The following is a 15,156-nucleotide window of genomic DNA, read 5'->3' as shown; positions in this document are numbered from 1 at the left end:
CCATATTTGGACAGCATGTCCAATCCATACTGCCTCTGCAAGAGCTGTATCCCACTTGGTGATCTAATCACCTCAATGCCCAAGAAATAACGCAGCTCTCCCAAATCCTTCATCTCAAACTTCTGCTTCAATAGCATTTTCACATGAATGATATCTTCATCACTGTCACCTGTCATAATCAAATCATCAACATAAATGACAAGTAGCATAATACGTTTCTCTGTTTTTCTCACATAAAGTGAGAAATCTGCCTTGGAAATCTGAAAGCCAATAGTGACAAGATACTGTCCTATCTTGTCAGACCATGCTCTAGGTGCTTGCTTCAAGCCATACAAGGCTTTCTTCAACCTGCAAACAAACTCAGGATGAACAGCATGCACATAACCTGGTGGCTACTCCATATAGACCTCTTCTTGCAAATCACCATGCAAGAAGGCATTCTTTACATCCATCTGATGTAAAGACCATCCCTTTGATGCAGCCATAGCAATGACTGCTCTTACGGTTGCCATCCTTGCAACCGGACTGAATGTTTCTTCATAGTCAATGCCATATGTTTGTGCATACCCCTTGACTACTAATCTTGCTTTGTATCTATTCACAGAACCATCTGCATTGTGCTTCACCTTATAAACCCACTTACAGTCAATTGCATTTTTACCTTTAGGCAAAGGTACCAATTCCCATGTAGCATTTGCTTCCAAGGCATCCATTTCTTCATCCATGGCTTTCTCCCATTTTTCTTTTCCCATGGCTTCCTCAAAAGAAGTGGGTTCTGGTTCCTGTATCACTTTAACCATATATGCATAGTGAATGGCTGTAAATCCATCATATTTCAGCCTATCCACAGGATACCTAGCTCTCGTAGACCTGCGCAAAGTAGGTTCACTCCCAGGTGCTCTCAAAACATCCCTGGTCTTCCTTACTCCAGGTGTAACAATAGAAGGAATACCCAACTCATCATCAATGCTCTGTTCTGAGCCACTGGATTCACCATCCACATAAGAGTGACCTGCATTCACATCAAACATGGGTTGATTAACCTTCTCTTTTCCTTTTCGTGATACCTGCATACCACTATCTGCATTACTTTGAGAAGATTCTCATGATCTCAATCTGCCTGTCCATGGCAAAGAATGTGAACCACTACTAGAGGACGCTCCAGGTCCACTAATATTTTGTGACTGCTGCTGTGAATTTTGTGCAGCATTACCATTTTGTGCATCTACATCATCAATCACATTTACTGGTTTATACCAGCTACTCATCTCATCAAAAACAACATCTCTGCTCATTGTAAACTTACGAGTAGAAGGGTTATAGCATCTATACCCTTTTTGCTGCAGAGAGTAACCAATAAAGATGCACTTCTCAGCTTTTGGATCCAACTTGGATCTCAACTCATCTGGCACATGTACATAGGCAATGCAACCAAAAATTTTCAAATGAGAAATATCTGGTTTCCTACCAGTATACCTCTCCTCTAGAGTCATTCCATGTATTGCTGCAGTGGGAGTCCTGTTCATTATGTAGACTGCTGTAGCAACTGCTTCAGCCCAATAAAAATCTGGCAAGTCTTTTTCATTGAGCATGGCACGAGATACCTCTCCAATATGCCTGTTTTTCCTTTCTGCAATTCCATTTTGTTGTGGGGTATGACTGCATGAATATTGTTGCTTTATGCCATGCTCCTGCAGGAACCTTGCAAACTCATTTGAGAGGTACTCTCCCCCTCCATCTGACCTTAGGCATTTTAACTGCAGGCCTGTTTCTTTTTTAACCATTGCTTTAAGAGTTTTGAAATGCCTAAAAACTTCACTTTTCTTTTTCATAAAATACACCCAAACTTTTCTGCTATAGTCATCAATAAAACTGACAAAATAATGACAGCCTCCAAGAGATGCAGCTTTAGTTGTCCACACATCAGAGTGGATTAATTCCAATGGCTTCTTACTCTCTTGAACATGTCTAAGAAATGGTTTCCTTGTCTGTTTTCCAAATTGACAAGCTTCACATACCTTATGCATTTCTGCAACCTTGAATTTCGGTAAACCTGCAACAATATTTTGGGCCTGCATTGATTTAAGTCGCTGTACATTAACATGACCAATGCGTTTATGCCAGATATCAATATCTGCAACTACACCGGTCCCATGTGCAAACATTGCTGCACTCAATTCAGACATGTCTGCATCCAATGTAAACATTCTGCCCTTCTTCTTTCCTTTTGCTATCAAGCGACCTTTATTTTTCATATCCTCAACAAAGCATCCATGAGGATTAAATCTGACCTGCAAGCCCTGTTCAACCATTTGACCAACAGAAACCAGATTCTTGGTGATATTCGGGACATGAAATACATCGGACAGGTATTTCTTTTTCCCATCCTGCATAGACAAGGGAATTTTTCCAATCTGCACAATAGGATGTGCAGTATCATCACCAGTCTCCACAAATCCTGGTTTTTCCATTTTCCTTGCATCCTCCATCCATTCTGCATGACCTGTCATGTGGTTTGATGCACCTGAGTCAACATACCATACATCGTTGCTTTCTTCTGCACTTGTCACAGAATTGTTCATGTGCTGCACCATAAACAGATGCTCATTTCTGTCATCACCCTGTCTACTAGAGGATGCATAATTTTCTTGTTGCAGTTTTCCATTCATGATGTCATTCTGGTTTTTATAGCAGTCTTTAGCCATATGACCCATTTTACCACAATAGTAGCATTCAACATTACTGTTTGCATTTTGGCCTCTTTGCCATCCACCACGACCTCTTTGGCTCCCCCTGCCTCTAGAGTTACCACGTCCTCCTCCATAGGACTGGTTTTCTTGAGTTTGCTGCATATTCTGATTTCTACCACGGCCTCCATATCGGCCTCCTCTACCTCTGCCTCTACCTCTTCCAGCATTTGAGTAGAAGACAGCTTCTTTTGAAGTTCCTCCTGAAGAAGATGCACCACCATTTCTTTGCTCCTCAGAAATTAGAAGAGCAATCAGCTCCTCAAAATCAGGAAATCTTTCACGAACTGAAATGGATGTCTGAAACTGTGCATAATCCGTTCCTAGACCATTCAAGGTCACAGAAACTAAATCATCATCTTCCACTGGTGACCCAATGGAAGCAAGTGCATCTGCAATCTTCTTCACCTTCATGTGGTAGTTGTTGATGCTCATATTTTCTCTTTGCACATTGTGCAACTCTTGCTTGAGCTGCATTTTCCTGGCTTGCGTATTTGTGCTATACATTTTTGACAAAGTATCCCATGCCTCCTTTGGCGTACTTGCATCCTGAATATGCACAATCATAGAGTCTGAAATGCTGATAGACAGCCAATACATAACTTTCCTGGCTCTCTCATGCCATGCTTTAAATGCCTGCATTTGCTGTTGATTGGGAACATCAGGAAGAACTGGTTCTTCTTCATTTCCTGCAACAAATTCCCAATATCCTTTTCCCATAAGGAAATTCGTCATTCTAAACTTCCATGCTTGGAAGTTGTTCTTGTCAAGCTTTTCAGTGACAATCTGTGAAAGAGAATCAGATGCCATTACAGAAGACTGCAAAAAATTCTGTCAATGCAAAAACCACAGCTTCACCCTCACAAGGGAAAATCTGCAAAACTGGCGAAAGTGGTATTTGACCACACAGTCACTTCCTAGTGACGATTTTGCATCAACAGGCAACAGGGATGATTCTGTAACTCCCAATGTCTCTGCGCACAAGCATACAATGCAAATTTTACAGTAACTATTCACCGACCTGTAGAACAGTGGCTGCATAGCATAAAACTGGGCCTTTCTCTGAGTGCGTGCAGAAAACTTCCGCCTCCAAAACAGGCCCCGAAATGGCCTCAAATCAAAAAAACAAGGGCGTCTCAACCTGAGACAATGCACTCCTGCACTTTCCGGCTGTGCTACCTGCAGAGATCTGCTCCCAAAACAGAAAATGAAAGCAACACTGCTCCTCTTACCAGAACACCGCGAGCTTGGCTTGCTTTCTTGAGCTCCTTACCACGAACAAGGCTCTGATACCATGTCAAGATTGTGGGAGAGAAGGAAGGAGTCTCGCTTGAAGCTTTCTTGCTTGCACAATGGGGGAAGACACACAAGGGTGGAGGCTGAAAACAGTTTTTCTCTTCTTAGTTGTGTAAGCCAAAAGAACTCTTGTACAAAGAAAATAGAAGAACCCTATATATGGGTCTCAAACCAAACTCAACTAACTAAGGTGGCATACTAATTGAGCCACGAACTAGAGTAGATAAGGATAGCTATCATGTAGCTATTATTCATGGGCGGTGTACCAACCGCGTCTGCAACTGACAAGTCGGTGACATAAATACACAACGGTCACCCTGGCGTATCAAGAGTGGAGCTCGATATCTCAACACTATCGTTTGTGAGGATTCTACACAACTTATAAGGAATCCAAAAGGCATCAAGGTACGAGTTCTTATTCTTCCAAGTATGCATCTAGTCGAACTATTTGACAAAAATTAAAGTTTGTGAAAACCATTATTGAAATACCTCTTTTTTACTGGTTAATAGATGAGTCAACGAACTTTATTTGATATGCTTGGAAAGGGAAAACAAAAGGAAAAAGTTAATCCAAATGTCAACCTAGAAGTGAATCCAAATATGGATCTTAATGTCTATCTAGAAGACAATCCAGATGTCAATCTAGATCTTCATCGTCAACTCTTTGGCGATACTCCAGAGCATGATGAAGATGAAGACAATGAGATTGAAAATGAAGACGAGGATAATGAAATGGAGGATGATATAGAAATGTTTGATATGCCAGGTAGCACTTCAAAAAATGCAGCTAACACAGGAGACTCCACAACAACATCAAAAGAGTATTCTAGAAAATTTCGAATAGAATGGACTAGAAAATATCCTTTTTTAAAACGTGTGGTGGAGGAAAAGAATGAGTATATGAAATGTGAGTGGTGTGAAAAGTTTAGGGTCAAAGGACCATGGGGAAAAGGAAAGGGATGTAAAACCATGCAGCTTAGTGCAATTCGAAAACATGTCATCTCTAAGGAGCATCAATGGGCACAAGCTAGACATGATGCTGATGTAAAGGGAATCAAAGTATCTACACACATCAAAGCAATTAATGATAGAAATAAGGAGAGAGCAACTACGGTAATGAAACTCATGTACTTTTTGGCAAAAGAAGACTTGGCAATCCAAAAGTTTGTTAAGATTTGTGAGCTAGCTTATGCAGTGGAATTGGAATCAATGCCTTCTTATCATGATTATTCATCTTATACTAACATTATGGCTGGTAAGGAGTTTGCTTTCTCTATATCACAACATCTATATACATTGCAACTTCAAGAGATATTGTCAAGTCCTTACTATGCCTTAATGGTAGACGAAACAACTGACACGGGTTTAGAAAAGCACTTAATCATTTATATTTCATTCTTATCCTCCGAGGGAAGAGGTATATGCAAAGTAGAATTTGTACGACTAATCTTGGTTGCTGATGGCACTGCTCAAACAAAGTTTGATGCTATCATGCTAGTCTTGAAGGACATTGGTTTGAGCATACAACGTCTTGTTGGCATTGCCACTGATGGAGACAACTCAATGCTAGGTTGTCATGAAGGCTTGGTTGCAAAACTACAAAGGGAAGTGCCTCATCTTATTAGCACACATTGCATTGCTCATAGAGAAGCCCTTGCCATTGTTGATGCAACTAAGTGTTTTCCTTGCCTTTCTTATGTCGATAAAATCGCAAACAAGGTGTACTCTTGGATAAATGCCTCAAGTTTACGTCATACAGATTTTCAAAGTCTTTTACAAGAAATGAATATACAAGTTTTGGAAGTACTTTAAATCCATGATGTCAGATGGTTGGCAAGAGGTAATGTAATGGAAAGGTTATGTAAGCTAATGCCTACAATTTTGACATTTTGGAAAGACAGTGCACGAGCATGGTATCAAAAGTTAAGGATCTACAAAGTGTTGTTCTGTATTTGTATGCTTGCCGATGTCCTAAAAGACTTAAACCTCCTAAATAAAAAGTTTCAAGAAGATGCTTTGGATATCACAACAATCACTCCTACCATCGAAGTGACAATAAGATCTCTTACAAGGAAGTTCTTAGAACAGCCATTTGGAGCAGGTACATCATATCTTCTTAAGTTTATGAATGACACAAGAGATGGTTTATTACGGCATGTAAATGAGAATGGGGAAGAATATATACATCAACTTCTCTTCACAAAAATGCCTGGACAAGATAAAGCAGGTATTGCTCTTGATAATGGAAGGGGTGATGTTGATAGTTGTGTTCAACTTGCAAAAGAATTTGTTGGAAAGATCATAGATTGTGTGAATGAGAGATTTCCAGATATGTATGTTTTTGGTGCAACAAGACTATTCTCTCCACAATATCTTCCACATGATCCAAAAGAAAGAGAAAAGAAGGTCAATCTATGGTTGGACAGGTTATTGCAAAAGTTTAGTGCTCCTATTTTAGATACTCAAGGATGCAAAAATGAAATCTATGCATTCACTGACATGCTATATTTTGGATGTGAGGGAATGAGTATGAAGGATGCATGGCGTGTTTTCTCCAGGAATTCTGATTGGCAAGCAACATATCCAAACTTGATGAGATTATGGCAAATCCTTTTAGTTCTTCCTACTTCATCAGTAGCATGTGAACGAGGCTTCTCTAAGCAGAATATAATCAAAAGTGATCGTCGCCAACTATTGAAGGTGTCAACTCTTGAAGCATTAATGCGAATTTCTCTTATTGGCCCTAACATCAAAAGCATTGATTGGGCCTTGGTCTATGAGAAATGGGAGCTAGTGAAGACACGAAGACTACTTGATTTGTAGTTCTTACTTGTTGCTCACCTTGTTTTCTATCATGATGAACTTTATCAATTAACTATGATAAACAAGAGTCTAGACCTTGGAAAATTTTTTGGTCTTAAGAATATGAAACCAAAGTTTTTATTGAGATTTTCCACACTAGTTTATACTTGTTTTTTGTATCATGTATTATAATTTATAGGATCTTACCATCTTATGTTAAGATTTGTTTATCTCTTAAGTTACATCTAAGAATGCTCACTTGTAAGCTCCTTGGAAGTTGATGCCTAAATTTAGAGCAAAGGCGTCAAAATGAAGCTCACCAAAAAGGATAAAAGCGTCATTGATTTTGTCTTGAAGCCCAACCTTAGGCGTCAAATTTAAAGCCTGCTCGGCACGCAAGAGGGGAATAGATTGTGGACGGGGGTCAACCTACAGTAGCAGATTGAGGATCTCTTGGCAGAGTTTCTTAGGAAGCACTTGGAAGATAAGCAAGAAGGCACTACAACGAGGCTCACGTTGTGGATTGAAAGATCCAAGAGATGCAGGGTACACCAATGCTTCTTTCTAACGTGAAATAAAAAAACTTCCGACGTTAGTACGAACCTCACTATACATTCGTATATGCCTCAATAAATTTACGGGTAAACCTAATATGTGCCAACATTTATAAATATTAGCATTCCGCGTACTTTTCGTGCATACGGAACGCTAAGTCGCTGTCACGAAGCAAAAAACGTTCACTCAACAATCCATTTCTCTTTTTTCTCTTCCCTCTTTTCCCTTTCTATTTCTAATTTTTTTCTCCTCTCTCTCTCTCTCTCCCCCCAATTCCCTATCTTCTTTTTCTATCTCTCTCTCTCTCTCTCTTTCCTTTACCTTCTATTTTAGTTTATTCTCTCCTCTCCTAGTTCTCTCTCTCTCTCTCTCTCTCTCTCTCTCTCTCTCTCTCTTTCACTCTCTCCTCCCTCTCTCCTTGCTTTCTCTCTCTCACTCTCTTTTCTTCTTCCCCTCTCTTGTCTATTTTCCCTCTCCCTCTTCTCTTTTTTTTTCTTTTCTTTTCTTATTCTTCTTCTCTCTCTTCATTCGCTCTGTAATTTTTTTTATTTTCTCTCTCTTGCTCTCTTTTAAATTTTATCTTTCCTCTTTTTATTATTCTCTCTCTCTCTCTCTATGTTTATATTATTTCTTCTTCTTCTTCTTCTTCTTCTTCTTCTTCTTCTTCTTCCTCTTCTTTTCCTCTTCCTTTTCTTTTCTCTACGCTTTTCTTCTCTCTCTCTCTCTCTCTCTCTCCTCTCTTTTCCTTCTCTCTCTCTCCCCTCTATTTTTTCTTCTCTCTCTTTCTCTCATAAATTTTATATTTTCTCTCTCTATAATTCTATCTCCATGCTCTCTCTCTCTCCTCCTCCTCTTCTTTTTCTTCTTCCCCCTCGATCTCTCTTAAAGTATGTAAATTTTACCTTTCTCTTGTCTATAATTCTCTCTTTATGTTCATATTCTCTCTCTCTCTCTCTCTTCTTCTTATTCTCTTTTTCTCTCTCCCCCTTTATTCTCCTCTCTTTTCTTCTCCTTTTCCTTTTTTTATTCTCTCGCTCTCTCTCTTTTAAATTTTATCTTCTCTCTCTCTCTCTCCAAAAATGATTAAATTTAAAAAAAGATTTTCTCTTTCCTCTTTTCTACCATCTCTCTCTCTCTCTTTTATTATTTTTATTATTCCTCTCTCTCTCTCTATCTCTCTTTTCATTCTGTCTCCCTCTCCTCATTTTTCTTTTTTTTTTCTCTCTCTCTCTCTTCATTCTCTCTTTAATTTTTTTTCCTTTTTCTCATTCTTTTTAATTGTATATTTCTTCTCTCTATTATTCTCTCTCTGTGTTCAAATTTTCTCTTCTTCTTCTTCTTCTTTTCTCTCTCTCATTTTCTTGTCTCCTTGCTTTTCTTCTCTCTATCTCTCTCCTTTTCCTCTCCCCCCTCTCTCCTCTCTTTTTCTTCTCTCTCTCTCTCTCTCCTTATTTTTTCTTTCTCTCTCTCTCTCTCTTAAATTTTATATTTTCTCTCTCTATAATTATCTTTCTCTCTGTTCCCTCTCCCTCTCTCTCTCTCTCCTCTTCTTTCTTTTTTGCCCTCTTTGTATCTTTCTCTCGTTTTTTGTTCTCTCTCTCTCTCTCTCTCTCTCTCTCTCTCTCTCTCTCTCTCTCTCCCCTCTTTTTCTTTTTTTTCTCTTTCACTCTCTCTTTTAAATTTGATATTTCTTCTCTTTACAAATTTATATCTATTTTACCTTTCTTTGCTCTTCTTCTCTCTGTATCTTTCTCTTGGTTTTTTGTTCTCTTTTCCTCCGTGTCTCTTTCTCTCTCCTCTTTTTTTCTCTCTTTGTTTTTTTCAAATTTTTTCTCTCCCTCTTTTTTCTCTCTATATATTTTTTCTTTCCTCTCTTCCCCTATTTCTCCTCTCTCTCAAATTATATATTTCCTCTTTGTCTCTCTTTCTAAGTAAAAAACTATGTCAAAAAAGATTTAATGAAAATAAAACTCTTCTCTTTTCTCTTTTTTCCTCCTCTCTCCCACTTTTCCTCTTTCTTCTTCTTCTTCTTCTTCTTCTTCTTCTTCTTCTTCTTCTTCTTCTCTCTCTCTCTCTCTCTCTCTCTCTCTCTCTCTCTCTCCCCCCTCTTTTTTCCTTTTTTTTCTTCTCTCGTTTAAACACTATGTCCAAAGAACTTTAGATTTTAAAAAATATTTTCAAATATTTAATTAAAATAAACATTTAAATTTAAAAAATTAATCTAATTCTGAGAGAGAGAGAGACAAAGAGAGAGAGAGAGAGAGAGAGAGAGAGAGAGAGAGAGAGAGAGAGAAACTTTTGATTTAAAAAGAAGTTTAATTTAATTAAAGGAGAAGGGAGAGAGAGAGAGAGAGAGAGAGAGAGAGAGAGAGAGAGAGAGAGAGAACCTAGGCCGTACACATGAGGGGGAGGGGGGACTTTTAATTAAAAAATGGAAGGGGACGAGAAAATGAGAGATTACACGTGCGAGAGAGGGGTGAGGGTTTTAATTAGAAAAAGGGAGGTTTGGAAAAGGGGGTAGGTTCGAGAAGCCGTACGGAGGTTGGGGCTTCTCAAACCTACAATCAAAATGATATAGTTGTGATATTACCGAAAATTATATTAGTGAATATATCGATCCAACTTTAAGAAAAGTACAAACACGTATTATGATGCAGGTAAAATAAACCTAGCCAAAAAATTACCCTTATACTATTTTTTGCTACACATTTGCTTGTACAAAGGTAACTTCAATAGCTTCTTTTTCTTCGTTGGTTCCTCTTTTCTATCTCATTCTTATATTTTCGAGTGTTTGATGCATGCAAAGCCTCAAAGAGACATGTTATCCCCAAGCCAAAAGTAGTAGTTGTAGGTGTTGGCCAATCTCTAACACATTGCATGTTCTTAGGGTGAACCCTATTTTATGTTTTTTCTTATTTTTCACTATAGGTATTTAGTTTCTTTTGTGATTTGTATTAGAAAGAAGATGAAGTATGCTTTCCTTCTTAGTTTGTAGTAAATGTAAGTGTTTACTAGAGAGATAAAGATGGATAGGGAAGAGAAATTTTCTTCACTACAGTTGTTTAGTCTCTCTTGTGGTTTTTTTTAAAAGAGAGTGTATGGTTTCTTTCTTAATTTTTAATAATTTTAAGTGTTAACTAGAGAGAGAGAGAGAGAGAGAGAGAGAGAGAGTAATGGAAAGGAGACAAACCTCTATTTTTTGTTTTTCTATTGTTGTTCACTATACACACACACATACATGCATATATATTTAGTGAAAGACATAAAGAAAAAAATGAGAGAAATTAAGAGAAAAAGAGGAAGATCTCAAAAGAGACGGAAGAGAGAGAGAGAGAGAGGAAAAAGAAGGAGAGAAAGCTAGAGAGGAATTAAGAGAGAGAGAGAGAGAGAGAGAGAGAGAGAGAGAGAGAGAGAGAGAGAGAGAGAGAGAGAGAGAGAGAGAGAGAGAGAGAGAGAGAGAGAGAGAGAGAGAGAGAGAGAGAGAGAGAGAGAGAGAGAGAGAGAGAGAGAGAGAGAGAGAAAGAAAGATATATAAAAATAAATATCTGAATGTGTATATATCAAGTGCATGGTCACACATCAATATGGAGGTCATATGATCATATATATTTTCATTGGTGTGATTTTAATAGTTACATGTTTCATGTCTTGTAAGTCAATGTAAGGACTTACTCTCACCCCACACATCACACATACATCTTCACATGGAAATCCTCATGGCCCGCAAATGCTAACCCTTCGATGGAGAGTGAACTCTTCATGTGCCACCTAGATGCCTTAAATATTAACAACATATTTGTATTATATCTATAATAAATGTGAACTAACTTTAGTACTAACTAGTCTTCTAATTTTGATGTGTTTTTGACATTTTTATAAAATACATATATATCAAACATATAATCCACATTGGATAGGATTATAGACATGGACATGAGCAAGGATCTAGCCTTATGAGGGGCCAAATCCTTACAGAAACGTTTTTTTGGTGTGCATGTTAGTATGTTCATTAGAATGAATTTTATGTTTATGTTAGTATAACCATCAAAGTATTTATTGATATATATGTTGTTTTATACGCTCAATGCCCCACCCTCATAAGGTGCCACTAATAATCCATAGTTATCAAAGTTTTAAGGCCCCCATTATGAGGAGAAGCCATATGTGAGCCCAGATATTGGTTGGGTCCTGACTTGTATGTTAGATGAGGTCTACATGATCAGATGGCAAAAAGGTGACTGTTGTGGGTCTAATCTTTGGGTTAGACAGAGTAGTTAAGCTAGTAGCAACTCGACGCACATTGCATTGAGTTGTGGGGAAAGGGAGTTAAAAAGAGGCCCCTATTTTGGGGTCTGGGGGCCGCAAAAGTGGCCCCTGGCTAGGGGGGGGTCCCATGGGGGCCAGCGGCTCCCCTAGCAGGGGTCCAGGGGCAGCGCCCTCAACTTGATGGTAAATGGAATATTTATTGGAATATTCCCTCACCGACTTTACATATGCTAGGAGTTTTATTATTATTAAACATTTTGACATGCATTTTGATGATATACTAGCATAACAAGATCAAACCTTATACATACCTATCTATATTCCAATGGTAGGGTCCAATAATTTAAAAAATTATCATACATTTTTGCATACTGAATTTTGTTAGTACACCCTTCATATAATGTAATTATCTAGGACATGTCATTGAGTATGATCAAATTGAATAGAAATATGAAATATAATTTGTTTAACTCTTCAGTGCTTGTCTATAGTAAAATTTGTATTAGTGAATGGATTTTTAATGGTATCCTATAGGTTTACTATGTGGTTTTGCTAGTTGTCTTAGGGATGCATGTAATGACATGGTTGTCACTTGGCAAGAAAAAGGGAGGTAATGGGTAGTGCCTTAAATAAGGAAAAACATGAAAATTGGCAGAGAGAGTTTTTTTTCACATTTCACAACTCTTGAAGGAGAAACTTATTGGAAAGAGAAAGACTTGCAAGGTTGAAGGGCTTTGTAAGTAGGTAAGAGAGGAAACATGAGAAAGATACGATTAGGAGATAATGCATTTACTCTCTTAGTTATTTGTCTTGTCACATCACTATGAACATGTGCATGACCTTTTTTATTAATTTTAATAGCATAAAACACTTACAAATACTTTTCCATTCTTTGTGATAGGTTTGTATATGATATTGAATAGGTAATATTTGATCTAAATCCTCGGTAACTCATTGGTGGTATGTTGTGCCATAAACACCTCAAAGCACCCGAGTGTATGATGAAAGCAAAGTCCCAAGCATGAATGAGGAGAGTATGCAGGTAGATAAGTCAATATTGTAGGGGTGGAGGACAAGGAGGGCTTGGAGAGTGTGGAGGAGAAAAGCACATGCAATGCAGATAAAGAGACAGGAATACAATAAATTTTCAAGAATGAAGTGGACTCCTTGATCTATGGAGATCTATGAATAGAACTTCTAGTGCATATCGAGCTATGCCAAGAGCTTGACATAGAAGTGCTAGTATTTTATGTCCGCCTATCAAATTTTTTGATATTTTGGTTTTACTGGTACTTTAGTAGTATATGCTTTTTAATTAACATCCTTCTTTGCAAAGTTATGTTATCTTGCTTTATCTTCACCCTTATATTGAATATGCTAGCATCGTTTTCTGGCTGTGCAACCACTTGCACAAATTAGTAAGGAGACCGGTTGCAAAAATAAATTAAACACTTAAAGGGATGAATCTAAGTAGAAACACATTGAATTGAAATTATATTAAAACCACATATGGAGAAGTGAGCCCTAACCAAGAGGAAGAGGATTGAAAGTAACTAGAAAATGTAAGTCAAGCATTGTCATTCAAGAAAACTTAAATATCATAACATAGAAAACTACTACCAAAGAAAACAGGTGCCAAAAAGTGAAACTCATCATCAAAACTAGCCTAGAGCTTTCAACCCACCACACACAACGAGCCTTGTTAGTCAATAAGTGTGAATTAGGCAACAACATCCTTAGCATCAAGCATGCAAAACATTGAGATAGGACAATCACCATGCAAAGTAAGACATGTCTTGCTGAGGAGCCCTTGACTCCTTGTCTAAACTGATTAGTATTATTGAGACCCTAGTCACGCACGAGGAGTTAGGAGTTATATCTAACTCAAGCTCAAACATGGATAGCCTAGCACAAAGGAATCTTCTTTCACTTGCAAGACTTGTGGATCTTGGTCTCTTTGTCGATTTTGACCATACCAAGTGTCACATTGAGAAAGATGGCCAAACCATAGCTCTTGCTCCTTGAACTGGTAATCTTTTTGAGTTATCTTTAAATGAAGATGTTATAAATGTTATTATAGCTCCTGGTGATCTTAAGAGCAACATATGGCATCATCACTCTATTCAGTCTAATTTTTCAAAGCTTGTTGATCTTTATTGGAAAGCATTTTCACAAAACCTTTTCTATTTCCACCACAACTCATTCTAAAGATTTGCTTGATCTTATTCACATACTAATGTTTGTGGACTTTTCCTCCATCAAAATCTCAATATCGATATTTAATGACTTTATTGATGACTTCTAAATATACACCACTATTTTTCTCTTGTGACACAAATCAAATGCTTTATTATCTTTTAAGCAATATAAAAAAGCTACAAAACTTCATACTAGTCGTTGCATTAAGAAACTTTGCAATGATAATGGTGAAGAGTATATTTCAAATTATTTTGATGATTATTGTAATAATCAGGGTATTCATCATGAATATACAATTCCCTACTCTCCTCAATAGAATGGTATTGCTGAATGTAAATGTAAAAACATGACTATTCTCAATGCCATGCAATGTATGCTCATTCATTCTGGTTTATCTCGATGTTTCTGGGCTGAAACAGTCTTAATAGCAGTATTTGTGCAAAATCATATTTCCACCATGATCCTTCTAGTAAAATACCAATTACTACTCGGATAGGTGAAACTCCGTCTGTTTCATATTTTTGAACTTTTGAATGTATTGCTTATTTTCATGTACCCAAAGAGACTCACAAAAAACTTGATGTTCCTGGTTTGAAACAAACAGGTAACAAGCAACTTGATGTTCTAACATGGTTTCCATGTATGCATTTGTATAGATCAATATGTAGCATACCTTGTGTTAAGTAAAATGATTTGTCAAATTTTCATACACACAATAGTCTTTCACATACAGGTAACAAGCAACTTGATGTTCTAATATGGTTTCCATGTATGCATTTGTATGGATTAACAAAGTAGCATACCTTGTATTAAGTAAAATGATTTTTCAATACATATTTTGAGAGCTTCTCTGTATATTAGGGAGTCTACTCACATAATGCGTGATTTAAAAATAAATTTATTTTAAGGGGAAAAAACCATCACTCAACCATTTGAAAATGACGAGTGATAATGCAATAGCTTGGAGACTACTCAACAAGTATGAGCATAAACTCAATAATATGAAAATATTTATAATGTGAACCTAGCACATGATTTAAATTTGAAAAGATCCTGTAGTAACTATCAATAACCAACTATAGAGGGGTGGATGTGTGAGTTTCATGAGATTGTTGATTCGATTCCCCTCAACAAGTGGATGTACAATGGCTAATCATTCGGTATAAATTTGAACATGTGTGTGATTTCAAATTCTCAATAAGTCATAATGCTATTTTCAATGAGCAACTTATGGGCAGCACATGGTCTTAGGAGGATGCTAGACGGACGTGGTCACTAGAGGATGTTGACG

General features: G+C 37.4%; 1 protein-coding gene across 1 annotated transcript; it reads left to right on the top strand.

Annotated features, from left to right (window-relative positions):
• The first annotated feature begins 4,706 nt into the window (after nucleotides 1-4,706).
• Nucleotides 4,707-6,866, top strand: LOC148017949 (uncharacterized). Its single transcript, XM_087662177.1, has one exon. The coding sequence runs from the start codon at nucleotides 5,892-5,894 to the stop codon at nucleotides 6,864-6,866; it is 975 nt and encodes a 324-aa protein (XP_087518303.1). The 5' UTR covers nucleotides 4,707-5,891.
• Nucleotides 6,867-15,156: the final 8,290 nt, after the last annotated feature.

This window comes from Lygodium microphyllum, chromosome 21 (genome assembly GCF_053477565.2).
Source record: "Lygodium microphyllum isolate KBCC chromosome 21, Lygodium_microphyllum_v1.1.10, whole genome shotgun sequence".
NCBI classification, from domain to species: Eukaryota; Viridiplantae; Streptophyta; class Polypodiopsida; order Schizaeales; family Lygodiaceae; genus Lygodium; species Lygodium microphyllum.
This window is presented reverse-complemented; position numbering and strand designations above follow the sequence as displayed.

Coding starts and splice junctions, on each gene's coding strand:
- LOC148017949 (XM_087662177.1), top strand. CDS start 5,892: ATGGAAAGGTTATGTAAGCTAATGCCTACAATTTTGACATTTTGGAAA.